This window comes from Anser cygnoides, chromosome 11 (assembly GCF_040182565.1).
Source record: "Anser cygnoides isolate HZ-2024a breed goose chromosome 11, Taihu_goose_T2T_genome, whole genome shotgun sequence".
NCBI classification, from domain to species: Eukaryota; Metazoa; Chordata; class Aves; order Anseriformes; family Anatidae; genus Anser; species Anser cygnoides.
Genome location: NC_089883.1, coordinates 1644005 through 1663004, shown reverse-complemented (window position 1 = coordinate 1663004; position 19000 = coordinate 1644005). Strand labels below are relative to the sequence as shown.

General features: G+C 40.4%; 1 protein-coding gene across 3 annotated transcripts in view; it reads left to right on the top strand.

Annotated features, from left to right (window-relative positions):
• The window catches only part of PIAS1 (protein inhibitor of activated STAT 1), a 55840-nt gene that overhangs the window by 31632 nt on the left and 5208 nt on the right, over nt 1-19000 (top strand). For all 3 annotated transcript variants that reach the window (XM_048046224.2, XM_067003989.1, XM_048046225.2), the window contains exons 3-13: nt 2950-3034; nt 3638-3685; nt 4161-4251; nt 4899-5033; nt 7934-8039; nt 9540-9613; nt 14861-15021; nt 16587-16717; nt 17033-17210; nt 18123-18265; nt 18590-18627. In XM_048046224.2, the coding sequence (XP_047902181.1) occupies nt 2950-3034; nt 3638-3685; nt 4161-4251; nt 4899-5033; nt 7934-8039; nt 9540-9613; nt 14861-15021; nt 16587-16717; nt 17033-17210; nt 18123-18265; nt 18590-18627 (1190 nt within the window). The remainder of the gene's footprint in view (nt 1-2949; nt 3035-3637; nt 3686-4160; nt 4252-4898; nt 5034-7933; nt 8040-9539; nt 9614-14860; nt 15022-16586; nt 16718-17032; nt 17211-18122; nt 18266-18589; nt 18628-19000) is intronic.

The following is a 19000-nucleotide window of genomic DNA, read 5'->3' as shown; positions in this document are numbered from 1 at the left end:
TTTCTTCCTTCTTTGCATCTTGGCCTTGCTCCCATGGTAATCGCAACGCTTGCTTGTACGCAAAGCAGCAGATTGAAAACGCTGCGAGGGGGCATTAATGCCGCTTCCCAGCTACGGAAGGAGAAGCGGCGTGTGGTGAAGCCCATCGCTGATCACTGGGGCCCGCAGACTTGTGCTTACAGATGTTAGGATGAGCGCATACGAAGGTAATAGCCACCGTAAGAGGTACTGCTGGGGGCTGGCTTGCTCTTGGAGCCTCGGCTGGCAGTGTTAGGAAGAAACCAGCCCAGCCCCAAAGCCTTCCTCCGTCCCTTTTTTGCTCGAGCTGGGCTCTAGTTAAGGGTCAGTTTGTTAGATGTAATGTGTGCAGCACAGTTCTTGGTAACGCTCGCATGTCTGTGATGTCTTAAAGCTTACAAGTTTCTGTTGCAAAAGAATTTGATTGAAGCAGAGGCTATTCACTGCCTTACTTCTAGAACTGCAGCTTGCGAAGACGACTTGAATTAGGAAAGCTCCGTGTCAGCACTGAGGAAGGAACTTTCTGATTTTCTGCCATGTTAACATATAATGCTTTAGCTTGACCGACACAGGAGCACGATGAAACTGAAGCTGGAAACTCACTTCGCAGAATCATAGAACGTCTCGGGCTGGAAGGGACCTCAAAGACCATCCCGTTCCAACCCCCAGCCGTGGGTGGGGATGACACCCGCTAGATCAGGTTGCCCAGGGCCTCATCAAACTCATCTAACCTGGCCTTGAACACCTCCAGGGATGGGGCATCCACAGCTTCTCTGGGCAAAATCACGCTATTTAGCAAAAATAAGCATTGCTTTAATACTAGCCAGTAAAGAACAGAGGGAAGGGAATGTATTTTGGGACCACTTCTGCTGGTCTGCTTTTTGTTCCTCACTACACCAGAAAGCCTTGGCAGAAATTGGTATTAATTAATTAATCTGCCCTTAAATTGGGAATGCTGCAAAACTGGGGCAGGCCAAAAGTTGAGCAGCTGAGAGGGGGGGAAAAAAAAAGATTACTTGGGGAATCTGGTTTTAGACTTTCCTTTTGTGGTTTTTGATAACTGCTGTTTAACTTTCTTAGGTAGGTTTTTAGTGAAGGTAGCCTTAGCTCAGTGCTCAGTAGCCTTGTCCTTCGGTTAAAGGCATTGGAGTTAGCAACAGAAGCTTCCAGAGACCCTCCAGAACTAGAAGAAAACCAGAGCCGGCAATTTCTAGGATAAAGCAAGTAATACATAGGAAGAAAACAAAAATAAGAGATTCAGGCCACCTTTAAACATGTAAAAAAATGTGAAATAATTCATATTCATTCCATTCTCTGGCCCGCAATGCATTATGTAACATAACTGACTTATCTCATGTTGATTACAGTGCATAACTCTGGTCTTGCCTTTTGTAACTAAAAATAGCTGTAACTTTTATTGTTTGTGGTCCACGTATAATATCTTTTATAACATATTGTGTAAGTTGTGTTTGTATTTCCTGCAAACTTTTACACTGTGATATTACGGCTGGCTGTCATCTTAAGTCCTGCATGTTTTCACTTGAAGAAATGGATTGGAGAATATATTAAAATAAAAATGGTGCTGGATGCTACTGCGGGCATGAGTATAAGTAAACATTCGCTTGAGGCTGTGCTGCACCCCAGCCCAGTGAGAGCTTTTGGACCTGACAGCAGAACCTTTTATTAACACCTGTGCTTTATTTCCTATGTATGCACTCCAGGGAGCACTCACAGTATGCCCATTATGGTATTTGTGTAGGAAATGACCAGTAAAAAAAAAAAAATGTACATAAAAAATAAGTATTTTGTCATATAACTTAATGCTTTTAAAAACACTGACTATAGCTAATATTTTCACCAAAATAGTGGTTCAGTTTATATTGCCTATTCTTGCCCATCTGGCTTTAGAGCAGCTGATAAATGAACTGCATGTGGTTGCTGCATATAATGTAATAAAATGCACAGGTCTTGTACCACTGTCATACGAGAAAGGTATAAATGTAATTTTGTGAGATCGCTGCTGTTAATATTTATACGAAGTCAGCGTCTCTCCTTTTGTTGGTTCCAGCCTACCACATACTGTTTTTAACGAAGTATCTGAAGTATCACCCTGAAGTATTCACTCAGCTGTCACTTAAGAATGAGTCAGGAAATGTATTGTAGTAAAACAAAAAAAGATAAATTTGTATTAGGTTACGAACAATTGTTCTGTACTGAGCATTCAAATGTTAAGGATAATTAAATTGAATGGTGAACTTGCTCATCAATATGGGTATTGGAATGAAAGTTGTCACCTGTCAGACACTTCTCTGGGAAGATGATGCTTTTGGTGTGTGTTTTTTTCATTTTCATAGCCACTGGGTATGGTTCTGCTCGGTGGTGGTGCCCGCAGCCCCCCAGAAGGGGTGTCTTTGATATAAGCACTCTATTGGAGTTGCTTACATATTATATATTTCGTGCATCTACCTCCATAAAATAGCTTCTGGAAACGTGAGAAGTTGCACACCTTGTGCTTCAGTCCTTCTGTAAGCTTTTACAGGGTAATCCGTGATCTCATGTGTTAAAGCAAATGAAGTGATTGAGATTTCCTAAGAGATTTTTTAAATTTAATATCAAAGAACACTTAATGTTGAGTTAGCATGATGGTCTTAAGCTGATTTATCTCAGGTCTGCTGTTGTCTGTATCGCTTTTTTAATATATACTTTATGTATGAATATAACATCTGTTTATTGTGTTTTTATTTACAAGAGGGATTAAATGGCAAACTTGTTGGCTCTAAAACTGCTTACAGAAACAGATGTAAGCCAAACTATTGGGCTTGCTATAAAAATGTGTGTATGTATATATAAACGCTTTAATGAAAGGAGATTGTTCTATTAATTATTCCCTATTTGCTGTTTTTAAAGTGATGATCTCTTGTTCTCTTCTAGCATCAGATAATAGTCAGCGATTTCGAGAAACCTGCTTTGCGTTTGCACTGACGCCACAGCAAGTGCAACAAATCAGCAGTTCAATGTAAGTGAGTTTGACCAAAAATGCAGTATTTAAATTTAAAGGGGAAAAAAAAAGCTTGAAAATACCAAACCTAGCTCACCCCGCATAAACCTAGCTCACTCCACATCTTTCATTTTAAAATGTGATCTTCAGGAACACAAAGGTATGCAAAGTGTCTCAGAATGCTCGTGTGGGGAATGTTTTTCTCCTTTGCATGGATGCTGATGGAGAAGAAAAGGGTGAGGAACTAAATACCACGACTGTCTGGTGGTTTCCTTTGTACTGAGTGCTGTATAAATGCAGAACTGCCCTACCCGCAGCCCTTCCTCACCCTCAGTCAGATTCTTTAAGTTCTATGTTGATTTGGTGTAAAGATGTTCCTCATAGTGACCAACAGAATTTTTCTTTACAGTATACAAAAAAAAGGTAGGCAGATGAGAATGTAGCTGGATTATTCACCTTGGAAAAATAAAAATTGCGTTGTATCTTGAGTGGTGTTCTGACTGACCAGAAGGAGAGTGTGGCACGTAAAGGGGTTTATGTACATCTTACAGCAAACTGACAAAACATTGAAGAACCTGTTACACAAACGACATGTTGTAACCTGTTTTCTCTCTTTGGTAGGGATATTTCTGGGACCAAATGTGACTTCACAGTACAGGTCCAGCTAAGGTATGTATTCCTGTGACCTGTTCTTGGTGTTGTTGATTTAGGGGGAAAAAAAAAAAAGCCAGATATTTACTGCCCAACATGTCAGGCTTTCCTTCTTGGAGAAGAGTCTCTTCCTGCTGTAAAGCTTGCTGTTGGCCCCCGTGGAAGAAGGGCAGACTTCACTACTTGTCCACTACGTGGATGATCCATCGCTTGTAACAGGAGCCTGCACATCTGAATGAGTCCATTGTTAGGCAGACCCAGCCTGAGGAGTTCAGGACATCTGAGGAGAAACCTCTGACTACCTAGATCCAAACCTGTAATTTTGGGGTGCTTTCCTGCTTAATGATCCATACAGCTAATTTGGGAACTTTGTTTAGCAAGATTTGGCATGTTTTCACAACACAGTGCGAGGAAAAAAAAATGTTCATTCTAGCAGGTGGTGGTCTTTAAATTACTTTAGAAATGAATGGTGATGGAAGCTCTTTGCTTTTAGGTTTTGTTTATCAGAAACCAGTTGTCCACAAGAAGATCACTTCCCACCCAATCTGTGTGTGAAAGTAAATGGGAAACCGTGCAGCCTTCCAGTAAGTAAGATGTTATTTTGACATACATAATTGGATAGCATTGGTAAGAGCTGTCTGTCAGGAGTTTGCCTGAGAATTTATCCTAACCTTTGTTTTCACGTTTTGGAGCATTTGAATGAAGATGGATAGATGAATGAAAAAGGTAATTAAGTAAATTGTTTCTCAGGAGACCAGCCAGTAGATCAAGAAGATTAATACTCTGAAAGCATGACAGTAAATTTTCGTTTGACAAGCATCCACTGAGTCTGGCTAAAATTGGACTATTTTGGAGGTTGCGTGTGCTGGGAACAGAGCATCAGTGACCAGCAGGACTAAAGAGGCTTGTAGTCCTGGGGCAAAGCACGGGGTTGCGTTGAGCAATGTTAGCTAGGCAGGTTGAATAAGAGCACTGAGAGACAGCAAAGCTGCCTTTTAATACTCCAGTGGGCAGGGTTAGGGTTTGGAAAGTGTGAGGCTTAGTGTAAAGAAGGAGGACTTGTGAAATATCTCGTGTTTTGCTGTCTGATAGGTGTGTTTTTAAACTGAAGAGGGAGCCTGGTTCAGGTGGGATGCAGCAGATACTGCTGTAGGGTTAGGGGGAGAGGGGAGGGAGAAGGCAGAAGCACCCTTTCTTATTTTGCTGAAATAAAAAGTACTTTGTTTCCCAGGGCTATCTTCCACCAACCAAAAATGGTGTTGAACCAAAGCGACCTAGCAGACCAATCAACATTACCTCACTCGTCAGATTATCGACGACGGTACCAAACACAATCGTTGTTTCGTGGACTGCAGAAATTGGAAGAGTAAGTAACTTTGCTTGGTACATGGTGCTGTGTAAAGCTTACTAATTTCTGCTTTGGCATCTGTTTGAAAGATTTGAAAGATAAGCAAGTTTAATTGTGCAGAAAATACTTCATGGTTGAACAGTAGGATGTTCCTCCTTTTGGTTGTATTTCTCTGTTACTTTATCGAGGCACATAGGACATGCTCCCTTAGATCAGCGGTCCTCAAATTTCTTGACAGTGCGAGCTCTCCTTCGCCCCCCGCCCACCTGCCTCTGTGGCTTGGTGAGGGCACAGGTAACAAGTTCAAGAAACAAAACTTCTTTTTGTCCTAACTTCAGGCATGAAGCAATTCCCGACTTGGGGACTTGACAAAAATCAACTTCAATAAGTCAGTCCTTGAATCAGCGCATTGCTTGCGCTGATGACAAAACGCTGGATATGCAAAAATGCTGGATACGCACTGTGGCATCTGTATGTGCTTGAAAAATTCTGGCTGTACAATTGCAGCCATGCTGTTTTTTGAAGTCCCGAGAATTGTCCCAAGATGGAACTTTGTCCAAGAACTTGTCTGCGTGTAAAGCCCAGGATTCCTGAACCAGTGTGGAAAAATGCTCACAGCCCAACCATGCACAATAGGCAGCCGTAAAACATCCCGGTGGTATTTCACTCCCTCTGTGTCACGATGGATTTCTTGTGGAGCGTAAAACAGCCTCCAGTTACATCTCAGAATAAATAATGGCAGAATGATTTTTTTCCAAAGTTGTCGTTTATCTAATGAGAACCGCAGGTATCAGAAATAATGACTTAAAAATATACCTCTTTTGGTTTGTTGCAGAAGTATCTGCACACAAATTGATGAATCTGATTGCTGCTTTCAGTAAAGAGCTGTGCTTTTTCTTAAGAAAAACACAAATTTAAGGAAAAGAAACGTCAAGTCTGCATGGACTCCAAGCTGTTACCGTGTGAACTAGCTCTTTTCTCAGCTTTCATAGATATTTCAGCTATAAAGGAATATAATGGCTAACTTCTAACTCACAATATGAAATCAAAGATGGGCAAATTCTTTGCGTACTTGATGAGAATTATGTGCTGGTCAGAACTTCCCCCCTCATAGGATCTAATGCTTCCTAATGTGATTGTTTGAGGCCCTGACAGTTAAATGTGGGGAATTTTAGTTTTAGATGTGCCTGTGTGGAACAAAATTTGAATTCCCCTCCTCCCCTTCCCTTAAGAGTCAGTTGCATGTCTCAACTAGTGTACTCTACCTTTCCTGAAGTCATAATTGTGATTTTTACACAATCTGTTTCAGGAGCCTTCTGTACAAGATGCCTTGGGCAAGTTCCTAGCTTTGTAGATTCAAGCTGTCTGTAAATAATTTCACAATGTTAATTAGCTTTTTTCTAACTTCTATACTAATTGAGGCATTAAACAAACAAGTTAAAGCAGTAGTGGTTTTTAACGATGTGAGAGGCATTCGTTGCAAGAATAAAATATTTAAAATGTGTTTCTGATGCTATTTCCATTTGTGTAATTTTATACTAAGATGTATGACTGAAATCCTGTCTTTGGATTCTGGTGGCATCCTAAATGGTGGTAGATGTCACAACTGTATGGATTTTTTTGGATTTGTTTTGTTAGTGGAACCCTACGTGACAGTTATTGGGGGGGGGGTGTGAGGGAACAGCCCTTTCATTTTTCAATTTAAAGTATATGAATGCAGCTACAGGGTTGGAGAACATGCTTTTTATCAAAAAGTAAGTGTGAGCATGTGAATTCTGTCCTTTCATTTTTTTTTCCTAGGGTGTGGGGGTGGTGGTGATGTCGCTGTTGAATGCGTAGTACAATATTGCATTTTTAGAAAGAAGGTCTTACCTGCTGTTAGAAGCTTGCAAGAAAAATAAAAGCTTCAGAAGCCTTAGGTGGTGGTCTGAGGTCCCTTAGGGATGCCAGCAGGGAGCACCGTGCCGCTCCTGCCTGCCCTGTCCCTCTAGCGAAGGGGGAGCTGGCGGGGAGGTGTTTGCCGTGCAGCTGCCCTGCTTGCAAGCCAAATCGCCTTCTGGAGTGGCAGAAGCGAAGATCTCCGGCGCTTTGCTGACACCAGTAAGGAACATTTGTGTGGTCTGGTCTGCTGGCTCGGAGGGGGAAGTACCCAAACCCCTGCCAAAGGGGAAGGGCAGACGGTGGGGAGCGGCAATTTCCTGCCCCCCCTGGCTGGATCCTGAGAGTATGCCTTGGCCCCCTGGAACTCCTGAGCCCTTGCTGCCTTACTGCAGCTGAGCTTCGGCAGTGAAGTAGTCGTAGCATAAGTAGCCGTAGCATTTCACAGACAGTAAGTGCAGGAAGATAGGAAAGGAAGGTTGAACAGTGCTTCCAGACCGAGTAGGGGATGCTCCAGATGATGCATCTCAGTTATTACTTTTGGAGAGACACAACTGTTGTTTTTTTCCTATTTTGAAAAAGAAATAAGCTTTTATTTTTAAAAAGAAAAAAAGTTTTGATCATATTTGGTCTGACAGCTTCCCTTGGATGTGTTGCACAGCTGTAGCACCTAACATAATTTATGTGAAATTACCCTTTTAAAATGGGCTGTAGGCTACATGCCCTGATTTAGATGCAAGACTTATAGAAGAGCCCTAAGTGCTCTTTTGATAGCTGAAGGAATAGCTTGTATTGCAGCTAAATCTAATCTCAGTGAAGCCCGAAGTCACTCTTGTTACATCTCTAAAACTGCAGCCCTGTGAGCTTCCTGCAGCACCATGGGTTTTGTTTAGCTTGAAAAGTGCCTTCTGACGTTCTCTAGCTGCTTTAGAATTGCAGGGCCCTGTCATCGTGTAACAAAGTGCATAAACATTGCATGAGATGCAAGCTATCTCTTGATTAAAACAGTTTTTACTTTGATTTTTTGTTCTGTTTTCCAGAACTATTCCATGGCAGTCTATCTTGTAAAGCAGCTATCCTCTACGGTGTTACTGCAGAGGTTGCGAGCAAAAGGAATACGGAACCCCGATCATTCTCGAGCACTAAGTATGTCTGATGTACTTCTCGTTTAAAAAGGAAAAATAGCTTTTGTAAACGGAGATTTGAAATAGAAATAGAAATACTAACGGAGGTTTGGACTTCCTACAATTCTCTGAGTTTCGAGAATCTGATAGTGGTGTTCTTTGTATTCAGTTCCAATTCAAAGACTCAGAGGCTTTTGTTTGTACTAGGAGCCAGTCCAGGAACCCTGTTGACACTGTGTAGGGAAAAATGCAAGAGAATCTCTTTCACTTCAGTCATGCTGGCTTTGTTTCTTCAGAATACAACAACTGTATTTACATAGTTAACTGGTAATTCAGTACCTCGAGCAAGCTGAACTAAATGGCAAATACTGAGCCTTGATGCCGCAGGGCTGGGGGAAGGTCGTCGTCAACATGATTTCTGTTCCTTTGGCACAGTACTGTTGGAGTGGGCTCCTGGAGATGAGATAGAGTCTGGCACAGTACTCCCTCCACTCCCCTCCTTCCAAATTTAGCGTGAGGTTTGCTGCTTTGTTGTTTTCTCTGACAAGTACACAGTGGTATAATAAAAATGCAAACAGAATCTGCTACACACCTTTTTTTCCAAGGGAAGGGATGAAAAGACCAACACCTTCCAGCAGCTGTTGATCAGACTCGTTCATGCCCTGTTGGGAGATGCTCAGATAATGTGCGCTGTGCACAGCACAGGGCCTTCCACAGGAGGGGAGAAATTAGCCCACCAGTAAATGCAGTGCTACAAAGCCAGCAGTATATAGCACTGGGCGTTAGCTTGTGCTAATTCAGTATGATGCACAAAAATCCAGAGTTTTTCCAGGTGGCTCCTGCTTTTTGTCTACAAGGGGACAATGGGTGTAGGTACGGTTCATAGAGCAGGAAGAATGTGGAACCGTGACTTGTTCATTTAAACAAAAGCTGCTTATAAAACACTCCTTATAGATAAAAATAGAGGCTGGGTAGAGATGAAAGACTTCTGTAGTGTTAGTATTTCACTGCAGTTATTTAAAACACAAATTTTGTCAGGGTACTTCTGTAACTTTCTATTTCTCAATTTGCTCTTAAGTCTTGAATCATAGGATTGCTTGATGAGTATTTCAGAGGTTTACATAGGCTTGTCCACGTTAGAATTACCAATGTTTTTTTTAATGCTCTTGAAGTTAGCAGTAGTGTTAATGTTGCTCATCTTGTTGATGGATTTTAAGTAACTTCCAGCTCTATGTTTGTGTATATATGGAAAGACACATCTTTGTATAAATATTTTTTTTCTAGGGATCTTGGTTTATGATGAACTTTTCCTGCTTTTAGCTTAAATTATCATTCATGATCTTTCCAGACAGTAAAGATTACTTAAGTTACATATTCATTGTGCAGGTTTGAAACAGTAGTTACTGCTGTTTGCTTCCAGTAGATATGGCAAATTGCTTAGCACAGAGTTTTAAATTTGTTTTATTTGTCATCTTTTTTTTTAATCCACTATAAAGTTAACTTTTTTTCTTCCAAATAACAGTTAAAGAGAAACTGACTGCAGATCCTGACAGCGAAATAGCAACAACAAGCTTAAGAGTTTCTCTTCTTTGTCCAGTAAGTGTTTTTAATACCTTCAGAACTGGTTCTGATTAAAAGGAAAAAAGTAGCTGTTCACAGACAAGTGTTTGGTAGAGGTTAGCTTGCACACTAACTTTGTGGGGATGGGATTCTGTACTGAACTTAAGCATGTGATTTGGCCCTGACCAGATGAGCATTCCCTGTACTTGAAAATGCTATTCAAAATTACATGTAAGCATACATTTAACTCTATCACTAGATCATGTGAGTGTGCAGCTTGGGTCCTTGGTGCTTGGTTGTGATAAAACCACTCAGCGGTAAGGTAGGTCAATCTGTCTGTTAAAAACAGCTCTTTGCTCTTCAGATGGCGTCTGCAGCCAGAGTTGAGCATCTATTAGCTGAAGTTGATTATATGCATGTGTACACTTAGAATATTTCATGATCTTAGGTGAAGAATGAAGCAGTGTTCTAGAGGATGTTCAAACAAAATTTGTCCCAGCTTTGAAGTGGGAGCGTCTAATTCCAGTGAATGTGGAAGTGGCAGGCTTAATGTTTCTTGACCTGTTAATTGTTTAACCAAATACACGCAGGGATAAGCAGTAGTTCATACCTGGGTTTGTTATCGTTGGCTGAACTGCACAATACTAATGCTATGTGCACTTTCTTTTAAGCTTTGGGTCATGGTGCTATTCTTGTTTTAAACATCATGCACCTTCAGAATACTGAATTGTTCTCTGTGTTGATTGACACCTTGTCTTTATTGCAGTATAACTTTTTAACCTCTCGTCAAGATTAAGGATGCATCTGTTTCCTGGTTTGGCTCAATCCACTCAAGCTTGACACGAAATTCTCAGTTCTGAAATCTAAAGAAAGTTGACTTAATTTATTCTTAGAAAAAATATTTTTCAAGTTACTAAATACCTGCTTAGACTCTAACAATGTAAAGATAAACTTTTTACGAAGCAAACCTTTTATATCTAAAGGCACATTTAACACAGTGGTTACTTTTTATTCAAAAAAAAAAGTAGATTATTGTACATCTTTGTGTGGTATTTGCACAATTGTCAGTCTTAAGACTTACCATCAATGTTAATATGGAGAACTGCAAGTAATATGTTTACTTACAAAGGTGTTCTGTCTTTCTACAAGATTTAGGAGTTGCCTTTAAGATAAAATCCTGATCTGTAAACTTATAACCTCATAACTTGAAATCTTAGAAACATATGACCCTATGAAGCACATCGAAACTGCTGCAGATGTGGAACGCTGAAGTGTTTCAGGTCCACACCTGGTAGTCAGTTTTGCTGAGTCGCTTTAGTTGAATTTTTATTTTGCAGTCAGTACTTAGTTATTCTAGGAAGTATCCCAATGATAACCCCGCTGCTTTTTACGTCATTCTTCAGGCATGCTGTTTTGACCACTTTATTAGTTTCGAATACAGACAAAAGTAATGATCAATTAGTAGGAATTAAATGACTCTAAGAGTTCAGAAGTACCTACGTATGAACTCGTTATCCTAATCTTCATGCATCTTCTGGAATAATTTTTTTTTTTTTATTTCAGCCATACTTGGTTTGTCAAAACTTCCACTTCAGGCAGTTGGGTTTCTGTTCTGTCTTAATTTTCTGACTGACTTCAGTTTGCCCTAATTGTGTCCATTTGATTTCTAGATGCGTCTTTCTTTTTGCTGACTGTGATTCAGATCAGTTAATATTAAAGCAGGAAGATACAAGATTAGGTATTTGTAAACTTGCAATCCTAAAAACAAGCGCGTCAGATTCTACTCTTCTTTATCAGTTTTGTCAGGGATGAAAACAAAATGCTAATCAACCATTAGGCTGTAGCTTATCAGAAGTCCTGCCTTCTTCAGTATTTCCTCTTTAAAATGTAGTTCTTATCTGATAGCCGTACAAGATGGTCTGTGGCAACATATTTGTCTCTGTCATTTTAATACTGTTTACAAAACGTGCGTGCTTGATTTTTTTCCAGCACGTTCCGAATTCTGTGCTGTTTGATCTCACTGTAGCTCTTGGAATAATCCATCACTGCAAAAGTTCTTTGGGACAGAGCCTGGGCCTTTCAAACTGTCCTGTGAATAGAAGGATTGCTAGCAGGATTCAGACTGTCCTCAGGTCTGAATGTGATTTTGTTACAAGCTCCATATTTTCACCTGCTGACTTGTAATCACTTGGCGCAGGCAGAAATTTTGTCTGTATTTTGTGCTCGCTTTCTAATGCTCGAGTGGAAAGCGTATGCCTTGAAAGTATGCATTGAATATGTGTTAGTCTCCAACAGCAGAACCAAAACCTAAAAATCTAATGCATCTTTGGGTCTGTTGATGTGAAGATGCCGTTCCTCGTATCTCATTCATTATGGGTGTGATTCTGTCCTGTTATGTACATGCGTGTACTAGCAAAATAAGTGGAATTGGATATCTGGATAAGTGGGGGTGGCAGATTCAGATTTTATAACCTTTATTTTGCCCTAAGAAAAAGCACAGGGCGAGACAGCTTCCTGCGAATGTGTTTTGGATTGCTGCTGAGCTTTTTTTAGCACAGAGGCCTGCTCTCCCTCAGAGACCATGTAGCACAGAGAAAAAGCTGCCCTTAACTGCTGGCTGAATCTAAAATTCAGCAGGCAACTAGGCTGGACTGAATCTGCATTTCAGGAAGGCACTTGGATTCATGTTCCCCCCCTTCCCCCCGGAATAAAAATAAATAAATGCTCAGGCTCTGCAGCAGGACCAAATATTTAGCTGAACAAAAATTCCAAATCTAGCATTTTACTGTAGGTTTTGCAGCGTTGTTTACAAATTCTTAACTCCTGTTTCGGGTGCATTTTTTAACAGGAAGAGATAGCAATGTTTTGCAAGCTAGTAAAAAAAAATAATAATGCAGTGTTTCTTTGGCTGATGGGAGGCAGGGATCAAACAATAACAGTATTGGGAAAGAGTTTTTCAAAACTTGGGATGCATCCTTTCTTTTATGACCTTTTTTTTTTGTCGGTTCTGACACAGCTTGGCCAGTGTGGCAGAGCTGATCCGGGATGTTCGGTGCCAAAAATGGGGAAAGGAGGCATCGCTTGTTAACGCTGTGTGCGCTGTTCCTACCCGCGCGTGTACAGCTTCTGTCAAAGCCAACTGCTGCGTGGAAGTTACAGGCACAGTTCTTGTACCAAAAGGTTGTGATTTTTTTTTTTCTGCTTTAAATCAGCCTTTTTTTTTAATTTACTTAGGAGTATTTGTTCTCCCTGCAGCACGTGTTTTTGACCTGTTTGTTTTTGTTTTGCATCGCATAGAAGCATCCAAGTTTTATCTCCGCTACCCTTACTCGTGCTCCTTGCCGAGCTAGGAGACTCTTTTTGTGCCCGGAAGACAAATGAGCCATTGACCTGCCATCTGGGAGATGAGAATCCGTAACAGACATGGATCAGGGGGCCTTGCTTTGTTGGGGGTTGATTATGTGATGGAAATAATGTGCTTGGTCATGGATTTGGGGGGAGGGGGTGCCAACCACATGGCACATCCAGCACCTCCTGCTGCCTGAGCTCTCCAGCACCATTACTGCAGACTCCCCAGGGAGTTCTCTGCTCCCCTCCCATCTGGTGGCAAGTTTTGTGACAGTGACTGAAAGCCAGGGGGGAAGAAAAATAAGCGAGATCTTGTAACTGAGCTGAATTTGCTGAGAACAGGGTGGAGGGATTTCTGCTTACAGGAGATGCAAAAAAAAAAAAAAGTGCATCATGGAGGAAGTAGTGGGCTGTGAGGAGAGCCTTTGTTCTTGATATTGTTTTTAGTTTTTTGATATTCTGAGATTGAGTGCCATCCTGTGGCATCCGTCTTGTATTGCTCATAATCAGTATGCATGACCACATTGCTTGCTTAAGCCAAACCAAAAACACTTCCTCCTTCTAGCTACTGCTGGAACTGGCTGAAGGTTTTCAAATCAAGTAATCGTGTAGTTTGGTCAATTATATATAACTTCAAAATCCTTGGTATAAATAATTCTTAATAAATCATTTTTGGTTTTGTTTTTGTTTTTCCCCCACAGAGGGAAAAGTCCTGTTTAGATGTTTCTACTTCTTAGTTTCGGTGAGGTCAGTTAAAGCCCTTCCTAAACTGCAGCCTAAGCACTTCACCAGCAAACAGCTGCTTGTTTTTTGAGGACAAGAAAAAACTTTTTTAAAAAAAAAAAAAAAAAACAAAACTGATTAATGAGAGAGGGCTTTCACTGCCTAATCAGTTTTGCATTTGTTGTAATCATATGTCAGTGTTTGATGGTTTGGGTTGTCATTGATCTATCTAATCCAAGTCGAGATATTCCTGGTCTTAAATTTAGTCTGGACACCTCCTGTGTGTAGCGCTTGTGTTCGTCTGCTCTGCGTAAGCACCCAGCTGGGCTTTCTGTAGTAAGCTTGGCGAAGCTCTGCTGGCCTGCAGACCCCTGCTGCCCTCCTGGTCTTCTACAAACATGAAGGAAGGGTGCTCCCCATCTGAAAGCTTATTTTGGAACTTGTTTTCTCCTGTGTCACCTTCCACTAACATTTGCGGACACTTTATAAAGTTGAAAAGATACGATGTGTGATAGGGGATAGTCAACTGTTTTTTTCTGATGTAAAATACATCAGAATTTCAGGGTAACTCAAGTGTATGCATAGCAATGGTGTTTATCACAGGGGAAGATGTATAAAATAGCTTCTTAAGAGTTAACAGGTGTGACTTACTTCAAGAGTAGTCACTTTCTGACAGTTCCTTGGAGAAGATAGTGAAAATAGCAGAGAAAAGCATCAGGAAATGAGCTGTAACACTGCAAATGCATTTCTGTATGCTTGCTTCTGAGTGTAAAGTTGAATAGTTATAGTAGTGCCCTGATGGATAGAATGTGGACAGCAGTTTGAATACACACTCTGTCAATTGTCAGCTATGCGTGAATAGGCGAGGACTGACCCACGTTCCCAAATTTTAAAACCCTGTGTCCGGGACACTGGTATGCTACAGGTGGTTGGTGGGCTCTGCATGTTGATGAGGGGAATATAGAGGATGTAGTCCTCAGTTTCCTTGATCAAATGTAGTTGAAAAATTGATTTTTAGTAACATTTGTGTTGACGATCAAACCTACAAGTGAGGAAGGAGTAATGTATTACGGCACGTGTTTTAAGTGAAACTTAAATTTGTGAGAGTTCTTAGTCAAGTAGAATTCATCCTGTCCCTGTATCTTTTCAGACAGAAGACTGCTTGTTAACTTAATGACAAAGTGATTCAATCTTGTTTTTTTTCTCTTAAAGCTTGGCAAAATGCGGCTAACTATACCATGTAGGGCCTTGACTTGTTCGCACCTGCAATGTTTTGATGCCACTCTGTATATTCAAATGAACGAAAAGAAACCAACTTGGGTTTGCCCTGTCTGTGACAAGAAGGCTCCCTATGAACATCTCATTATTGATGGGTAAGTACAGCTTAAACCAAAACGAAGGGTATAATTTACACGTTGTGTTCCTGCATTTGTGCAGTACAGAATGCATTGCTCTGCAGTCTTGGCTATCTGGCTATGAGCTGTTTTACGCTACCTCGTCTTTTAATTTCCCTGCTGTTAAGAACTACTAACGAGTTGCATCTTCATTCAGTATTCTGGAAGGGTTGTGGTGATCAGACTGTTACAAGTAATAGTAACGAAAGGTGTTCTTTTTAGTCCCAGGTAGATCTTTTTTGAGCTATTGTGCCTAAAGGACGGTTATTCTTTTTAATATTCCGTATTTCTGGATTTTTGGGTGAAAACAGCACATTCCATTTTTTTCTTTTTTTAAATGGGGCAACTGCACAGATCTGACAATTGATAAGACATTCATGTTAGATCAAATTGATACTGCCACCTTGCCCCCAGGATGTACATACGATTTCACACTTGAGGGGTTGCTATATAGAGAAAGTGACAGAGATTGATTCCCTGGTACTGGCTACCTGCAGAACACTAGGAATGCAAGTATTGGTCTTCATGAGGAAATGCTAGATACAAATTCCTGAGTTTGCAGTTTGATTCCTTAGACAGGAGCCTTCTTTCCACACTGTGATAGAGGAGGAGAACAAGTAGAGTTTCTCGGAGAACTATCTATGAATGTTTTATGGAGAAGGAAAAAAACTGAAAACCACCTGCCAGCCTTTTTGGAGACACTTAAGGCTTCCACAGGCTGCTTTAGATTCAGGGAGCCCTGGACTTACATGTCCTCTGCTTTGGATCGAGGAACTGTGGGGTTCCTTCTTCTAGCTTTACAGCCTGTACCTTGTAACAGTAAACAATTAAAACAGCGTATCATCCTTATTTCTTCTCGTGTTGCCCAGTGTGGATGGTGAAGTTTAGGTGACATTGCAGCAGCATCCCAGAGAGAAAGTTCTTTCTAGAAAATCTTTTAATCTGGGAAAAAGCAAACTTTCTCACTAATTAAAGCAACACTCTTTGCTAGGCAAGAACCACATGAATAGTGTTGGTCAAAAGCTGGAATTCCCTCTGGGAGTGATGTTGTGCCAGGATGCTAGACGTTTTAGGAGGCACAGCTAGGAGAAGAGTCTGAGTTTAGATTCCCATGCTCAGACTTTGTTAGGAAGTTTTCACTTAAAAAGGAAAAATAGGAAATAACTAGCCTTGAAATATTCAGCTGTAGGGATTGCTTTAATTACTTCCTCAGTTAAATATTGTTGAATATAAATAGGAGTAACTAAGATTTTTTTCCTTCTTCTTTCGTTTTGGGAAATGGAGGGTTCTGTGTTGTGAGATCTGGAGGATCCTACACCTGTCTCTTAAGTGAATGTGCAGATTTGTATTTTAAATTTATTTATTTTTCAATAATTCCTTTTCCTCAAGGAATCAGATAAGGGAAGGTTAGAACAACAAAAGTTCTGAAGTCTTTTTTCAAAACTTATTCAAACTTATGCTAATAATAAAGATACTGAATTTACTGAATTAGAAATGAGCTAAGCTCTTTCTGAGGACTAATATTAAAAGTTTTTGATCGACAGGTTGTTCATGGAAATCCTGAAGTATTGTACAGACTGTGATGAAATTCAGTTTAAGGAGGATGGATCGTGGGCTCCTATGAGATCGAAGAAGGAGGTGCAGGAAGTAACTACATCTTACAATGGAGTTGATGGTAAGTCATGTTTTGGGACATACGGACTGAATGTCATTCTGTTGAACTGCGCAGTTGCTGGTATTCCTTTAACTTTGATACAAGGTGCTTATTTTTGTATGTTGTAGCTTTTCATAAACATTTGTGGGAAAGATTACTTGAATATACCTGTTTAGGGCTGATGTTATTTTAAGGTATAAGCAATGTTACATAATATTGTTGTCTTCTATTCCAAGTTGTAAGCTTTGTGTATGAAAGCATATAATAATTGTGACGTTATGGTGATTGTAGGGTTGTTGTAAGCTAAAGCTTATATCGTTGATTGACTTTGTGTAGGATGCATAAGCTCTTCCTTGGAACATCAGGTGTCTTCTCACCAACAATCAAATAAAAATAAGAAAGTAGAAGTGATCGATTTAACCATTGATAGCTCATCAGATGAAGAAGAGGAAGAACCATCTGCGAAGAGAAGCTGTCCTTCCATATCTCCAGCATCACCGCTGAATAATAAGGGGTGAGAATTAAGTATGCAGACCAATGCAGAGAGAACATATTCACCATGGAAATACTGATGAATTCCAAGAGAAATTGTATCTAGAAAGTTCCGTATTCAGATTATATCCTAAATTAGAAGTTCATAGCAAAGGAATTCAGTCTCTCCTCGGAAAGCCTGAAAGGATTGCAATACAAGAATGTTACATGTGTTGTGCATAACAGAAGGTATCATACATATAATATTACATATATAAGGGATATACAGCACAAAAAGTTAAATATATACAAATTTCTATAGTTGTGCAAAAGTAACTGAGTTGTTAGGTGTGTAACAATACAGGTTTTTAATTGCATTTGTGAAAATGAGTATAAAACCATGCAAGAGGTGGCTTAGAAGTATGTTTTTGTGGGTTTGAAAGTGGTTTTGTTCTATGGAGAAAAAAAAGCAGCACATTTGGAGAGAGCACTGAGAAACGACCTTGGGTGTGGTATGGGAGTGTGCAGGTTTTGCCAGTGATATCACTACCAGTAGCATAGTGATAAAGAATGCTGGAATAACCTGATTGTACCTAAGTAGCCAAGCTGTTAATAGCACCCTGTTTAGACAAACATGTAGGGATGAAAACTGAGGCTGAATCTAAGGGATTGTGCAGACTCATTGAGGTGCTGGAGCACTGGAGATTGTGCAAGACTCATTGAGGTGCTGGAGCAGCATCTCGTTACTTTTCTAGTGAAGCTTTGAGATTTAGTAGGGGAGTTGTTGCGCATCTCTCACAATGTTCATTATGTGTATTGAGAAGTTGACTTTGTGTTAAATTTGAGAATAGGTACAGCCTGCATGGGACAGCAATAGAAATTTTCAAATGCTGCACTTTTAGCCTTAAAGTCAAGACTACCTTTTACACTCATAACAATCCCTTGTTTCTTCCAGCATTTTAAACTTACCACATCAAGCATCTCCTGTGTCAAGAACACCAAGCCTTCCAGCTGTTGACACCAGTTACATCAATACATCGCTTATCCAAGACTACAGGCATCCATTCCATATGACACCTATGCCTTATGACTTGCAAGGTAAGCTGATTGCTCACAGCTGTAAATACAGCTCTCTAAGCAATACTATTGCAAAAGGATTTAAACAGTCATTTTACAATCCAGTACTACAAAATATTATTTTACACCCACAGAAGATGAAATGATATTTTAAAAGAAAGTAAGTTCAGGTTAGTGTCTTAAGGTTTTAAAAGCCTGACTTCAGACTCTCTTCATTACCAGAGGTTGCAAGAAGTGTCACCAGTTTTATGCTGATTAAATTTATTTCATTTAAAAATAGGGTGGAAAAAAAATGGGAGGTGCTTGTTTTGAGAAGCTGAACTTTTTTTCTTTGGCTCTTTACAGGTTTAGATTTCTTCCCTTTCCTGTCAGGAGACAATCAGGTAAGTTGAGGAGAATCAAGTCATACGGCAGATTTCTTTTCTGACTTTTCTGAGAAGGGCTTGCTGGCATGAGTGTATAGGCGAGGAAGGAGCAGACTTATGATGCAGGTGTGAGTGCAGGCAGGCTGCAGCTTTCTCATATACAGAGAAACTGTAAGCAAACATAAGCATTGCCACCCTATGGGTGTAGGATAAGGCATAAAACAGATGAACACTTGACTTCTCAAGGGTTTTAAGCTAGTCATCTGCAGCTGGGCCTTCAGCCATGGCTGAGGATCATTCTACAATACACCAGCCACCTCCTGAGTTTTTCAGACATTACATCTGGCCTTTTGGTGCTTGACTATGCTGGGCCCCACCACTGGGACTCTTG